This window comes from Zonotrichia leucophrys, unplaced genomic scaffold, assembly GCF_028769735.1.
Source record: "Zonotrichia leucophrys gambelii isolate GWCS_2022_RI unplaced genomic scaffold, RI_Zleu_2.0 Scaffold_158_108649, whole genome shotgun sequence".
Lineage (NCBI taxonomy): Eukaryota > Metazoa > Chordata > Aves > Passeriformes > Passerellidae > Zonotrichia > Zonotrichia leucophrys.
Window position 1 is genome coordinate 25,391 of NW_026992363.1, and position 15,326 is coordinate 40,716.

Sequence of the window (15,326 nt, forward strand, 5' to 3'; positions counted from 1 at the left end):
TGTGGGCCGTGCTTGGTGTCCGTGTCACAGTGTCCCATGTCTGTCTGTCTGTCTGTCCGTCTGTCCCTGTGCAGCGTGGGGCCGTGCTTGGTGTCCGTGTCACAGTGTCCCATGTCTGTCTGTCTGTCTGTCCGTCTGTCCTTCCCTGTGCAGTGTGGGGCTGCACTCAGTGCCCGTGTCACAGTGTCCCATGTCTGTCTGTCTGTCTGTCCGTCTGTCCCTGTGCAGTGTGGGCTAATGTGGAGTCGCACTCGGTACCTGTGTCACAGTGTCCCATGTCTGTCTGTCTGTCTGTCTGTCTTGTCCCATACAGTGTGGGCTCAACGTGGAGGCCGCTCGGTGCCCGTGTCACAGTGTCCCATGTCTGTCTGTCTGTCGTCTGTCCCCTGTGCACGTGGGCCTGTTCCGTGCCTGTGTCCAGTGTCTCACGTCTGTCTGTCTGTCTGTCCCGTACAGTGTGGACCAACGTGGAGCCCCGTTCGGTGCCCGTGTTCCCCATCTCTCACCCCTGTCTGTCTGTCTGTCTGTCCCATACAGTGTGGACCAACGTGGAGCCCCGTTCCGTGCCCGTGTCCACATTCCCATGTCTACTGTCTGTCTGTCTGTCTGTCTGTCGTCTGTCCCACAGTGTGGCCAACAGGGACCCCTCGTGCCCTGTCACAATGTCTCACCCTGTCTGTCTGTCTGTCTGTCCCATGCAGTGTGGACCAACGTGGAGCCGCGCTCGGTGCCCGTGTCCACACAGTGTCTCACGTCTGTCTGTCTGTCTGTCTGTCTTCCCATGCAGTGTGGCCAACGTGGAGCCCGTCCGTGCCCTGTCACGTGTCCCCTGCCTGTTCATGTCTGTCTGTCTGTCCCATGCAGTGTGGACCAACGTGGAGCCCGTTCGTGCCCGTGTCACACCAGTGTCTCAGTCTGTCTGTCTGTCCATACAGTGTGGACCAACGTGGAGCCCGTTCGGTGCCCGTGTCCCCACTGTCTCACACCTGTCTGTCTGTCTGTCTGTCTGTCCTCATACAGTGTGGACCAACGTGGAGCCGCGCTCGGGGCCGTGTCCATCCCATGTTCTCCTGTCTGTCTGTCTGTCGTCTGTCCCTGCAGTGTGGCGTGGCCGCTCGGTGCCTGTTCACAGTGTCCCCTGCTGTCTGTCTGTCTGTCCATCCTGTACAGTGTGGACAACGTGGAGCGCGCTCCGTGCCCTGGTCACAGTGTCCCATGTCTGTCTGTCTGTCTGTCTGTCGTCTGTCCCATACAGTGTGGCCAACGTGGGGTGGCCCTCGGTGCCCGTGTCACAGTGTCCCATGTCTGTCTTCGTCGTCTGTCCCGTCCACGGGGCCTGTGGTTCCGTGCCTGTGTCACAGTGTCTCATGTCTGTCTGTCTGTTCGCCCATACAGTGTGGACCAACGTGGAGCCCGTTCCGTGCCCGTGTTCCCCATCTCTCACCCCTGTCGTCGTCTGTCTGTCTGTCTGTCCCATCAGTGTGGACCAACGTGGAGCCGCCTCGTCGTTGCCCATGTCCCATGTCTACTGTCTGTCTGTCTGTCTGCTCCGATCCCATGCAGTGTGGACCAATGTGGAGCTGCCGCTCTCGTGCCCATGTCCCATCACTGTCTCAGCTCTGTCTGTCTGTCTGTCTGTCCCATTGCAGTGTGGACCAACGTGGAGCCCGCGCTCGTGCCCGTGCCAGTCACAGTGCTCCATGTCTGTCTGTCTGTCCATCCCGTACAGTGTGGACCAACGTGGAGCCGCGTTCCGTGCCCGTGTTCCCCATGTCTCACACCTGTCTGTCTGTCTGTCTGTCCGTCCCATTGCAGTGTGGACCAACGTGGAGCCGCGCTCGGTGCCCGTGTCACAGTGTCTCATGTCTGTCTGTCTGTCTGTCCCATTGCAGTGTGGACCAACGTGGAGCCGCGCTCCGTGCCCGTGTCACAGTGTCTCATGTCTGTCTGTCTGTCTGTCTGTCCCTGTACAGTGTGGACCAACGTGGAGCCCCGTTCCGTGCCCGTGTTCCCCATCTCTCACACCTGTCTGTCTGTCTGTCTGTCTGTCCCATACAGTGTGGGCCAACATGGGACCGCTCTCGGTGCCCATGTCACAATGTCTCATGTCTGTCTGTCTGTCTGTCTGTCCCATGCAGTGTGGACCAACGTGGAGCCGCGTTCGGTGCCCGTGTTCCCCTGGCACTCGCTGGTTCCCTTCCTGGCCCCCAGCCAGCCCGACGCCCCCCCGCACCCCCCGGCCGGGCTGCAGCCCGTGAGCCACCTGAGCCACCTGGGGCACCCCGGGCACCCGCCCGCGGCTGCGCCCGGAAAAGGTGGGACACGGGGATGGGGGGGGCACACCTGGGATACACCTGGGATACAGCTGGGGACACACCTGGGATACACCTGGGGACAGCTGGGAACAGCTGGGGGACATGTGGGATATCTGGGATACGGGCTGACACACCTGGGATACACCTGGGGACAGCTGGGGACAGCTGGGATACAGCTGGGACACGCCCTGACACACCTGGGGACACAGCTGGGACACAGCTGGGGACAGCTGGGACACACCTGGGGACAGCTGGGGACAGCTGGGATACACCTGGGGACAGCTGGGGGACATGTGGGATATCTGGATATGGACTGACACACCTGGGACACACCTGGAGCATCTGGGATACACCTGGGACACACCTGGGGACAGCTGGAGCATCTGGGATACACCTGGGACACACCTGGGACAAATCTGGGGTGTCTGGGACACGGCCTGAGACACCTGGGACACACCTGGAGCATGTGGGACACACCTGGGACACACTGACACACCTGGGATACACCTGGGGGACAGCTGGGACACACCTGGGACACACCTGGAGCATCTGGGATACACCTGGGATACACCTGGGATACACCTGGGACAGACTGACACACCTGGGACAGACTGACACACCTGGGACACACCGGGGGGACAGCTGGGACACACCTGGGACAAATCTGGGGTGTCTGGGACACGGCCTGAGACACCTGGGACACACCTGGGGACACACCTGGGACAGACTGACACACCTGGGACACACCGTGACACACCTGAGATATTTGGAACACACCTGGGGCACCTGGGACACACCTGAGATACCCGGGACAAATCTGGGATACCTGGGAAACGTGGGATGACTGGGAAACCTGGGACACGCCCCCCTGCCCCACCTGGGACACGCCCCCTGCCACACCTGGGCATGTTCTTTGCCTCACCCCTGACACCTGGGTCACACCCCCAGCCCCTCCCCCATTGCCCCTTAGCCCCGCCCCCTGTCCCCCCATTGCCCCTTAGCCCCGCCCCATCTCACAGTGCCTCCCCCAGCCCCACCCCCATTGCCCCTTAGCCCCGCCCCCATCTCACAGCCCCGCCCCCTGTCCTCCCATTGCCCCTTAGCCCCGCCCCCTGTCCCCCCATTGCCCCTTAGCCCTGCCCCCATGTCTCACAGCCCCTCCCCTTGTCCTCCCATTGCCCTTAGCCCCGCCCCCATGTCTCACAGCACCTTCCCCAGCCCCACCCCCATTGCCCCTTAGCCCCCCTCCAACCCGCCCCCTGTCCCCCATTGCCCCTTAGCCCCGCCCCATCTCACAGCCCCGCCCCCTATCCCCATTGCCCCTTAGCCCCGCCCCCATCTCACAGCCCCGCCCCCTGTCCTCTCATTGCCCCTTAGCCCCGCCCCCATCTCACAGCCGCCCGTTCTTGCCTTGCCCGCCCCCTGTTCACAGCCTGCCCCTGTCTATTGCCCCTTAGCCCTCCCCCTGTCCCCCATTGCCCTTAGCCCCGCCCCCTGTCCTCCCATTGCCCCTTAGCCCCGCCCCATCTCACAGCACCTTCCCCAGCCCCACCCCCATTGCCCCTTAGCCCCGCCTCCTGTCCCCCCATTGCCCCTTAGCCCCGCCCCATCTCACAGCCCCGCCCCCTGTCCCCCATTAGCCCTTAGCCCCGCCCCCATCTCACAGCCCCGCCCCCAGTCTCACAGCACCTTCCCCAGCCCCACCCCCATGTCCCCTTAGCCCCGCCCCCATCTCACAGCCCCGCCCCCCGTCCCTCCCCCAGAGCCGCCCGAGTCGCTGGCGGTGGCGCCCGAGCCGGGGGGGCGGGGCCAGGAGCCCGGGCGCTGCGGGGGGGCCACGCGCCCGCCCAGCCCCCCCCCCGCCGCCCCCCCGGCCCCGCCCCCCGCGGCCACGGCCCCGCCCACCGAGGAGGAACCGCCCGGGGGGGGCACCCGGCCCGACAGCGAGACCGAGAGCGACCACGATGACGCGTGAGTGACCTCAGTGTGACCTCTGACCCTGCGTGACCCCGTGTGACCCCGTGTGACCCTGTCCGTCTGTCCGTCCCTCAGGTTCCTGTCGTCCATCGTGGCCCCGGAGCTGCCGCTGCCGCTGGGGCCGGGCAAGCGCCGCACGCAGTCGCTGAGCGCGCTGCCCAAGGAGGGCGACAAGGACGGCCGCAGCCCCAGCAAGGTGACCCCAAACAGCCCCAAATCACCCCGAAATCATCCCTGAAACTGCCCCCAGAGTGACCCCAAAATATCTCTGGAATCCATTCTGAAATCACCCCAAAATCACCCCTGAAACCGCCCCAAAATAACCCCAAAATATCCCTGAAACCGCCCCAAAATAACCCCTAAATATGTCTGGAACCTATCCTGAAATCACCCCAAAATATCCCTGAAATCACCCCAAAATCATCCCTGAAACCGCCCCCAAAGTGACCCCAAAATATCTCTGGAACCCATCCTGAAATCACCCCAAAATATCCCTGAAATCGCCCCCAAAATGACCCCAAAATATCTCTGAAATCCATCCTGAAATCACCCGAAAACATCCCTGAGATCCATCCTGAAATCACCCCAAAATATCCCTGAAATCACCCAAAATATCCCTGAAATCCATCCTGAAATCACCCCAAAATATCTCTGAAATCCATTCTGAAATCACCCCAAAATAACCCCTAAATCCGTCCTGAAATCACCCCAAAATATCCCTGAAATCCATCCTGAAATCACCCCAAAATATCTCTGAAATCCATCCTGAAATCACCCCAAAATATCCCTGAAATCACCCCAAAATAACCCCTAAATCCATCCTGAAATCACCCCAAAATATCCCTGAAATCACCCCAAAATAACCCCTAAATCCATCCTGAAATCACCCTAAAATATCCCTGAAATTACCCCAAAATCCCCTGAAATCACCCCAAAATAATCACCCTGAAATCCATCCTGAAATCACCCCTAAATCCATCTTGTAATCACCCAAAAATCCCCCTGAAATCCATCCTGAAATCACCTGAAAATATCCCTAAGATCCATCCTGAAATCACCCCAAAATATCCCTGAGATCCATCCTGAAATCACCCCAAAATAACCCCTAAATCCATCCTGAAATCACCCCAAAATATCCCTGAAATCACCCCAAAATACCCCTGAAATCCATCCTGAAATCACCCCAAAATATCCCTAAAACACCCCAAAATAACCCCTAAATCCATCCTGAAATCACCCCCAAATATCCCTGAAATCACCCCAAAATATCCCTGAAATCCATCCTGAAATCACCCCAAAATATCCCTGAAATCACCCCAAAATCCCCCTGAAATCCATCCTGAAATCACCCCAAAATATCCCTGAAATCACCCCAAAATAACCCCTAAATCCATCCTGAAATCACCCCAAAATATCCCTGGAATCACCCCAAAATAACCCCAAAATATCTCTGGAAGCCATCCTGAAATCACCCCAAAATATCCCTGAAATCCATCCTGCAATCACCCCAAAATCCCCCTAAGATCCATCCTGAAATCACCCCAAAATATCCCTGAAATCACCCCAAAACAACCTCTAAATCCATCCTGAAATCACCCCAAAATATCCCTGAAATCACCCCAAAACAACCTCTAAATCCATCCTGAAATCACCCCAAAATATCCCTGAAATCACCCCAAAATCACGCCTGAAATCCACACAAAATACCCCAAAATTCCCCCCAAAATCCTCCCCAGGGGCGGGGCCTCCCTCTTAGCCCCGCCCACCCAGGCACCTCCAGCCCATGCTGGCCCCACCCCCAAGTTTGTTACCTAATTAATTCTTCATTAATTTGCGTTTCCATTTGGGGACATGCGCTCCATACTACGCAGGGGGCGTGGCTTAATGTGGCCCCACCGCTTGTCACTCAAAGCTTTGCCCCGCCTATTTGTCCTTATATGGGCAATGCTAGACCACCACTCCTTATGGGTGCGTCCCCTGGCTCCGCCCATTAGTGGGCGTGTCTACAGTGGGAGAATGCCTCCTCCTACCATTGGCCACGCCCACCCATGCCCATATTTGGTTAACGCAAAACGTATCCCACTGACCACACCCCCCAATCAGCGTGCCCTATGACCCCACCCCTTTGTGGGCGTGTCCCCGCTAACCCCGCCCATTTGTGGGCGTGTCCCGCAGCGGGAGAAGGACCACATCCGGCGTCCCATGAACGCCTTCATGATCTTCAGCAAGCGGCACCGGGCGCTGGTGCACCAGCGGCACCCGAACCAGGACAACCGCACGGTCAGCAAGATCCTGGGCGAGTGGTGGTACGCGCTGGGGCCCAGGGAGAAGCAGCAGTACCACGACCTGGCCTTCCAGGTGAGAAATGGGGGGGGTTTTGGGGGTCCCAGGTGGGATTTGGGGGGTCCCAGGTGGGTTTTGGGGGGTCTTGGAAGGGGTTTTGGGGGTCCCAGGTGGGTTTTGGGGGGTTTTGGGGGTCCCAGGGGCAGGGCTGGTACGCGCTGGGGCCCAGGGAGAAACAGCAGTACCACGACCTGGCCTTCCAGGTGAGAAATGGGGCGGTTTGGGGGGTCCCAGGTGGGATTTGGGGGGTCCTAGGTGGGATTTGAGGGGATTTTGGGGGTCCTGGATGGAGTTTGGGGGGTCCCAGGGGCAGGGCTGGTACGCGCTGGGGCCGAGGGAGAAACAGCAGTACCACGACCTGGCCTTCCAGGTGAGAAATTGGGGTCCCAGGTGAGATTTGGGGGTGTTTAGGGGGTCCCAGGTGGGGTTTGGGGGGTCCCAGGAGGGGTTTGGGGGGGTTTTGGGGGTCCCAGGTGGGGTTTGGGGGGTCCCAGGTGGGGTTTGGGGGGGATATTTGGGGTTTTGGGGGTCCCAGGGGCAGGGCTGGTACGCGCTGGGGCCGAGGGAGAAGCAGCATTACCAGGACCTGGCCTTCCAGGTGAGAATTGGGGGATTTGGGGGGTCCCAGGTGCATTTGGGGATTTGGGGGGTTCCAGGTGGGATTTGGGGGGGTTTTGGGGGTCACAGGTGGGGTTTGGGGGGGTTTTGGGGGTCTCAGGGGCAGGGCTGGTACGCGCTGGGGCCCCGGGAGAAACAGCAGTACCACGACCTGGCCTTCCAGGTGAGAAATGGGGGGTCCCAGGTGGGATTTGGGGGGTCCCAGGTGGGGTTTGGGGGGTCCCAGGTGGGATTTGGGGGGTCCTAGGTGGGATTTGGGGGGGTTTTGGGGGTCCTGGATGGAGTTTGGGGGTCCCAAGGGCAGGGCTGGTACGCGCTGGGGCCCAGGGAGAAACAGCAGTACCACGACCTGGCCTTCCAGGTGAGAATTGGGGGGGTTTGGGGGGTCCCAGGTGGGATTTGGGGGGGTTTAGGGGGTCTCAGGTGGGATTTGGGGGGTTCCAGGAAGGATTTGGGGGGGTTTTGGGGGTCCCAGGTGGGATTTGAGGGGTCCCAGCTGAGATTTGCGGTGTCCCCGGTGCTGTTTGGGGGGGTCCCAGATGAGATTTTGGGAGAAATTCAGGAATTTTGGGGTTTTTTTTGGAGCAGTGGCTCCCCCTGGAGGTGAAGCTGGGGCATTACAGACATGGCCTAATGGGGATTTGGGGGAACTTTTGAGGATTTTGGGATTTTTGGGGTTCGGGTTTGGATATTGGGGGATCCCAGAGGAGTTTTGGGGTTCTCAGCTGAGATTTTGGGGTGACTCCAGCGATTTTGGGGTGTTTAAAGCTCCGTCTGTCGTGTAAAGTTTGGTCATTACAAGTATTTCTGTATTTGTGGAAGTTTTTGAGCATTTTTGCGTTGAATTTTGGGTTTTGGGGTTGGATTTTTGGGGTTCAGGGGGTGGATTTGTGGGGGGTTCCAATGTAAAATTTTGGAAAAAATTCCGGAGTTTTGGTGTGTTTGGAGCTCCCCCTGCAGGTGAAGTTGGGGAACTGCAGCTGTTTCTGAGTGTGGATTTTGGGGCGAATTTGGGGTTTTTGGGGCTCTGGGTTGGAATTTGGGGATCGGGGTTGGATTTTTGGGGTTCGGGGGGGTGGATTTTAGGGTTCAGGGGGTGGATTTTGTGGGATCCCATGTAAGATTTTGGGAAAAAATTCCGGAGTTTTGGTATTTTTGGAGCTCCCCCTGCAGGTGGCGTTGGGGAACTGCAGCTGTTTCTGAGCGTGGATTTTGGGCGAATTTGGGGGTTTTGGGGCTCTGGGTTGGAATTTGGGGTTCGGGGTTGGATTTTTGGGGTTCAGGGGGTGGATTTGGGGGGGGGTTCCAATGTAAAATTTTGGGAAAAAATCCAGGAGTTTTGGTGTGTTTGGAGCTCCCCCTGCAGGTGAAGTTGGGGAACTGCAGCTGTTTCTGAGCGTGGATTTTGGGCGAATTTTGGGGTTTTTGGGGCTCTGGGTTGGAATTTGTGGCTCGGGGTTGGATTTTTGGGGTTCGGGGTTGGATTTTGTGGGATCCCATGTAAGATTTGGGGAAAAAATCCAGGAGTTTTGGTGTGTTTGGAGCTCCCCCTGCAGGTGAAGTTGGGGAACTGCAGCTGTTTCTGAGTGTAGATTTTGGGGCTCTGGGTTGGAATTTGGGGTTCGGGGTTGGATATTTGGGGTTCGGGGTTGGAATTTGGGGTTCGGGGTTGCATTTTTGGGGTTCGGGGCTGCATTTTCTGCGCTCCCCAGGTGAAGGAGGCTCACTTCAAAGCGCACCCGGACTGGAAATGGTGCAACAAAGACCGCAAGAAATCCAGCTCGGACGGGGGGAGGGGCCCGGGGGGGGTCCCCAAAGAGCCCCGAGAACGCAGCGCCTCCGAGAGCGGCCCCCCGGCCCCGCCCCCAGGTCTGCGACCCCCAAAGACCCCCCAAAATACCCCCAAAACCCCCCAAAAACCACCCCCAAAAACCCCACAAAAAAACCCCAAAAAATCTCCTCAACCTCCCCCCAAAACCCCCAATAAAGCCCCCCAAAATCCCTCCAAAAATCGCCAAAAAACCCGCCCAAAAATCACCAAAAACCCCCAAAAATCCCTCCAAAAATCCCTCCAAAAATCGCCAAAAAACCGCCCATAAATCACCAAAATCCTCCCAAAAATCCCTCCAAAAACCCCTCTAAAAATCGCTAAAAAACCCGCCCAAAAATCCCTACAAAAACCCCTCCAAAAATCGCTAAAAAACCCCTCCAAAAATCGCCAAAAACCTCCCAAAAATCCCTACAAAAACCCCTTCAAAAATCACCAAAAAACCCGCCCAAAAATCACCAAAAACCTCCCAAAAATCCCTCCAAAAACCCCTCCAAAAATCGCCAAAAAACCGCCCAAAAATCACCAAAAACCTCCCAAAAATCCCTACAAAAACCCCTCCAAAAACCACCCCATAAATCACCAAAAACCTCCCAAATCCCCCCAAAATCCCCCAAAACTCCGAACCCCCCACCCCAAAATCTCCCCATGTTTACTCCAAATTCACCCCCATAAAAAAACCCCAAAACCCACCCCCAAATTCGCCCCAAAATCTCCCCAAACCCGACAAAAAACCATCCAAAAAATCCCCAAAAAAAACCCCAAACCCCCCAAAATCTCCCCAAAAAAACCCCAAAATCTCCAAACCCCACCCCAGAATTTCCCCAAATTTACCCCAAAAACCCCTCAAAAATTCCCCCCCAAAATCCCCCCCCCCTCTTTAACGCTGCCCCTCCCCCCGCAGGTGGCGCCGACCCCTCCCCCCCCGAGGCCAAGGGGGCGGGGCCCGCGGAGCCGAGGGGCGGGGCCGGAGGAGGGGGCGTGGCCGGAGGAGGGGCGGGGCCGCCCCGCCCCCGCGCCTTCTCCCACAGCGGCGTGGGGGGAGGGGCCGAGCCCCGGGGGGCGCCCCTGAGCGAGCTCAGCCAGGTGGGGGAGGGGGAAAAATTTGGGGGCGTTTTGGGGTGAATTTGGGGGATTTTGGGGGTGAATTTTGGGGTGATTTTGGGGTTATTTTTGGGGTGATTTTGGGTTTTTTTGGGGGTGATTTTTGGGTTAATTTCAGCTGATTTTAGGGTGATTTTGGTGTGTTTTGGGGCAATTATTGGGGTGGGTTTTGGGGTAATTCCAGCTGATTTTGGGGTTATTTTTGGGGTGATTTTGGGGTTTTTTGGGGGGATTTTGGGGGTGATTTTTGGGTTAATTTCAGCTGATTTTAGGGTGATTTTGGTGTGTTTTTGGGGCAATTATTGGGCTGGGTTTTGGGCTAATTTCACCTGATTTTGGGGTTATTTTTGGGGTGATTTTGGGGGTGATTTTTGGGTTAATTTCAGCTGATTTTAGGGTAATTTTGGCGTGTTTTGGGGGCAATTATTGGGGTGGGTTTTGGGGTAATTTCAGCTGATTTTGGGGTTATTTTGGGGTGATTTTGGGGGTGATTTTTGGGTTATTTTCGGTTGATTTTAGGGCAGTTTTGGGTGTTTTGGGGGCAATTATTGGGGTGGGTTTTGGGCTAATTTCAGCTGATTTTGGGGTTATTTTTGGGGTGATTTTGGGGGGTGATTTTTGGGTTAATTTCATCTGATTTTGGGGCAGTTTTGGGGTGTTTTGGGGGTAATTATTGGGGTGGGTTTGGGCTAATTTCACCTGATTTGGGTTATTTTTGGGTGATTTGGGGGTGTTTTTTGGGTTAATTTCATCTGATTTTGGGCAGTTTTGGGTGTTTTGGGGCAATTATTGGCTGGGTTTTGGGTAATTCCAGTTGATTTTGAGGTTATTTTTGGGGTGATTTTGGGGGTGATTTTTGGGTTAATTTCAGCTGATTTTAGAGTAATTTTGGCGTGTTTTGGGGGCAATTATTGGGCTGGGTTTTGGGCTAATGTCAGCTGGTTTTGGGACAATTTCAGATCATTTTTGGGGTAATTTTGTGTGGTTTTTGGGTTATTTGTGGGGGTGATTTTTGTGCTAATTCCAGTTGGTTTCTGTACCCCCCCTCAGCTCTGTTCAGGCCCCGCCCCCTTCGCCGCCACGCCCAAGGCAGGGGGCGGGGCCGTGCCCTCGTTCCCGCCCCTCCCCCCCGCGCGCTCGGGGGCCCCGCCCCGCCCCCCCCGGGCCCTGCCCCGCCCCCCCCGCGCGCAGAGCGAGGAGATGACGAGCGACGAGGAGCGGATGGTGATCTGCGAGGAGGAGGGCGACGATGACGTCATCGGTCAGGACACGCCCCCACGGGGGGGGTGGGTGGTGTGACCCCTCCCCCTCCCCCTCGCTCTGACCGCCCCTCCCCCCCTCCCCCCATTTACAGACGATGGTTTCGCCCCTCCCCCGCCCGACATCGACCTCAAGTGCAAAGAGAGAGTGAGCGACAGCGAGAGCGAGGGGGAGGGGCAGCAGGTGAGCGAGGGGGCGGGGCCAAAGGGGGCGGGGCAGAATGAGCGAGGGGAGGGGCCAAAAGGGGGCGGGCAGAGGGAGTGAGAGTGAGGGGGGAGGGGCAACAAGTGAGATTGTGGGGGCGGGGCCAAAAGGGGGCGGGGCAGAGTGAGCGAGGGGGAGGGGCCAAAGGGGGCGGGGCATAGTGAGGGGGAGGGGCAGCAGTGAGAGTGTGGGGGCGGGGCCAGAAGGGGGCGGGGCAGAGTGAGTGAGGGGGCGGGGCCAAAGGGGGCGGGGCAGAGTGAGCGAGGGGGGAGGGGCAGCAGGTGAGCGAGGGGGCGGGGCCAGAGGGGGGCGGGGCAGAGGGAGCGAGGGGAGGGCCAAAGGGGGGCGGGGCAGAGGGAGCGAGGGGGAGGGGCCAAAAGGGGGCGGGGCAAGTGAGCGAAGGGGGGGGCAGCAGGTGAGACCTGGGGGAGGGGCTAAAAGGGGGCGGGGCAGAGTGAGCGAGGGGGAGGGGCAGCAGGTGAGAGCGTGGGGGCGGGGCCAAAGGGGGCGGGGCAGAGTGAGCGATGGGGGAGGGGCATCAGGTTAGACCATGGGGGAGGGGCCAAAAGGGGGCGGGGCAGAATGAGTGAGGGGAGGGGCAGCAGGTGAGAGATGGGGGAGGGGAAAAGGGAGAGGGGGTGGGGCAAAAGGATGGGAAAGGTAAAGGGGGAGGGGCAGCAGATGAAGCAATGGGGGAGGAGCAAAATAGAGGGGGAGGGGCCCAGTTGGGCAGAGCAGTGACATAGAATGGGGGAGGGGCTGGGGGGGTTTCTGTGCTGTGATTGGTCCATGGGATGGGGGAGGGGCGCTGGGGTCCCTCTGATTCTTGCCCCCCCCCCAGGCCCCGCCCCGCCGCCCGTTCCCGCCGGGGCCGCCCCGCCCCCCCCCGGAGCTGGAGCCGCCCCCGGGCCCCCCCGAGCCCCCCCCGGGCCCCGCCCCCACCCCTTACAAAGCCACGCCCCTCCCCCCGCGCGGCCCCGCCCCTCTCCCCCCACGCCGCAAACGGGCCGAGAGCGCCGAGGGGGGGATGGGCGGGGCCTCGGTGGGGGGCGGGACCTCGGGAGGGGGCGGGGCCGCAGGGGGAGGCAGCTCCGCCCCTCCCCCCCCGCTGCGCCCCGGCCCCGCCCCCAGCAAGGCCCCGCTGGGGGGGGCGGGGGCGGGGCCTGGGGGAGGGGTCGTGGCCAATCTGGTGCTGGGGGGAGGGGCGGGGGCGGGGCCGGGCCCCCCTCCCCCCCCTTCACTGGCGCTGCTCCCCTCCCCCCACCCGCCCATCCCCCCCCGTGCAGCTCCTGGCGGGGGGCGGGGCCGCGGGCGGAGGGGGCGGGGCCCCGGCAGGGGGAGGGGCAGCGGGCACCGCCCCTCCCCCACCCCCCAACGGGCCCCTCCCCCTGGGCATCACGCAGGTGCAATACATCCTGCCCACCCTGCCCCTCCCCCACGGCAAAGGCCCCGCCCCCAGCGCCCCCCCGGCCCCGCCCAACCCCCCCCAGGGCCCCCCCAACCCCCCCCTGCACTTCGCCCTGCCCCCGCCCCAGAACGGAAAGGCCCCGCCCACTTCCGGGGGAGGCGCCGGAGGCTCCGCCCCCAAAGGTACAAAGGGGAAATGGGGGCGGGGCCTGTTGGCGGGGGAGGGGGCTCTAAGATGGGGGTGTGGCCACGGATTGGGGGAGGGGCTGTGAATTGGGGGCGTGGCCTCACTTTGGGGGAGGAGTCTTGGGAAGGGGGAGGGGTCTCAAATTGGGGACGCATTTTGGGGAAGGGGCGGGGTCTCTGAGATAGGGGCGTGGCCTCATTTTGGGGGTGGGGTCTCCATTTATTGGAGTGCTTTTGTCATGGGGCGGGGTTTCATTTCAGGGGCGTGGTTTCACATTGGGGGAGGGGTGTCTATGGAATTGGGGCGTGGCCTCATACTGGGGGTGGGGTCTCAATTTATGGGAGGGGTTTGTGTTGTTGGGGGTGGGGTCTGTGCATGGGGGGCGTGGTCTCATTTTCTATACATGATCTTGGGTTGGGGGGGGGGGTTTTTTCAGTGGGGGCGTGGTCTCATTCTCTGACCCCGCCCCTCCCCCTGCAGCCCAGCCCTCCCCCCCGGGCCAGGCCCCGCCCCCTTCCCCGCTACTTCCGGGAAAGGTTTTGGTTCCGGTGGCCCCGCCCGGCCCCGCCCTGACGCCCTTCGGGACCCCCGGAGCGGCCCCGCCCCCTGGCAAGGTACGGCCCCGCCCCCTTTAGCCCCTCCCCTCTCTAACCCCGCCCCCTCTCTAACCCCGCCCCTTTTCTCTGTCCCCTCCCCCCCCAGATCATCCAGCTCAGCCCCGTGCCCCTGGTGCCCCCCCCGGGCAGCCCCGTGGGCGTGGGCGTGGGGGGCGGGGCCGGCGCTGGCCCCGCCCCTCCCCCCAAGGTGCTGCTGCCCCCCGCCCGCATCGCCTACGTGCACCCGGCCCCGCCCCCGCCCGCGCAGGCCCCGCCCCCCGTGCTGGGGTTCACGGCCCTGCTGCAGGGTGAGCAACGGGGGGCGGGGCTAAGGGGGAGGGGCTTAAAGGGGGAGGGGCTAAAAGGGGAGGGGCTTAAATGGGGGAGGGGCTAAAGGGGAGGGGTGGAGGGGTAAAGGGGGAGGGGCTTAAAGGGGGAGGGGCTGCAGGGTGAGAGTAAAGGGGGAGGAGTTAAATGGGGGAGGGGTTTGAATGGGGGAGGGGCTAAAGGAGGAGGGGCTGCAGGGTGAGCAAAGGGGGAGGGGCTAAAATGTGGGGAGGGGCTTAAACGGTGATCCAGGGATAATTTGTGAATTTTGGGATTATTTTTATTTTGAGGTAATTTGCAATAATTTTGTTATTTTTGTGGATAATTTGTTCTTTTTGGGGATGGTTTCTGGTTTTTTAGGGATAAATTCTGATTTGGGGTCTAATTTGGGGATAATTTGTGAATTTTTGGAGGAAGTTTTGTTACTTTTGGGGATAATTTTTGGGGTTTTGGGGATGATTTTGGGTATTTTTGGGGGGATGGTTTGGGGTGTGGTCACTGACTCTCGGCCCCGCCCCCAGGGCAGGGCTCCCTGCTCGGCCCCGCCCCCGTGGGGGTCTCGGCCCTGCCCCCCCCCCAGCTGCCCCCCCCCAGCTCGGGGGGTCCCGTCCTGGCCGCCATTTACCCGGGAGGCCCCGCCCCCGGCCCCGCCCCTGCGCCCGGATTGGTCTACAGTGTGGCTGGCTCCGCCCCCCCGGGCCCGGCCCCGCCCATCCTGCCCAAGGCCGGCCCCGCCCCCACCCTGGCGGCTGCAGGTACGGGGGGCGGGGCCTGGGGGGGGGGGCGTGGCCTGGAGTGGGCGGGGATTAGAGGGGGTGAGGTCACTCGAAATGGGTGGGGCTGGGTGGGAGGAGCTTGTGAAAGGAGGCGGAGCCTTGGGGTGGGCGTGGCTTGCATCGGAGTGACGTTAAAGGGGTGGGGCTCAGTGGGAGGAGTTTTGGGGTGGGCGGGGCCAGTCCAAAGGGGTGGGGCTTTAACAGGGTGTGATTCAGTGGGAGGAGTTTAAAGGGGTGGAGCTTTGTGTGGGCGTAGTCATTTCAAAAGGGCGTGGCTAAGAAAAGGGGAGGAGCTGAATGGCGTTAAAAGTGGGAGGGGTTTAAAGGGGCGTGGTTATGCTAATGAGAGCATGGCAATGCTATGTGGGCGGGGCTAATGGGGTT

At 60.2% G+C, this 15,326-nt stretch overlaps 1 protein-coding gene across 1 annotated transcript in view; it reads left to right on the top strand.

Moving 5' to 3' along the window:
• The window catches only part of CIC (capicua transcriptional repressor), a 29,052-nt gene that overhangs the window by 6,427 nt on the left and 7,299 nt on the right, over positions 1–15,326 (top strand). The window contains exons 3-15 of the mRNA XM_064738034.1: positions 2,139–2,315; positions 4,079–4,286; positions 4,368–4,488; positions 6,468–6,650; positions 8,966–9,122; positions 9,986–10,167; positions 11,236–11,446; positions 11,540–11,628; positions 12,491–12,929; positions 13,096–13,239; positions 13,724–13,857; positions 13,946–14,147; positions 14,688–14,921. Coding sequence (XP_064594104.1) covers positions 2,139–2,315; positions 4,079–4,286; positions 4,368–4,488; positions 6,468–6,650; positions 8,966–9,122; positions 9,986–10,167; positions 11,236–11,446; positions 11,540–11,628; positions 12,491–12,929; positions 13,096–13,239; positions 13,724–13,857; positions 13,946–14,147; positions 14,688–14,921 — 2,481 coding nt within the window. The remainder of the gene's footprint in view (positions 1–2,138; positions 2,316–4,078; positions 4,287–4,367; positions 4,489–6,467; positions 6,651–8,965; positions 9,123–9,985; positions 10,168–11,235; positions 11,447–11,539; positions 11,629–12,490; positions 12,930–13,095; positions 13,240–13,723; positions 13,858–13,945; positions 14,148–14,687; positions 14,922–15,326) is intronic.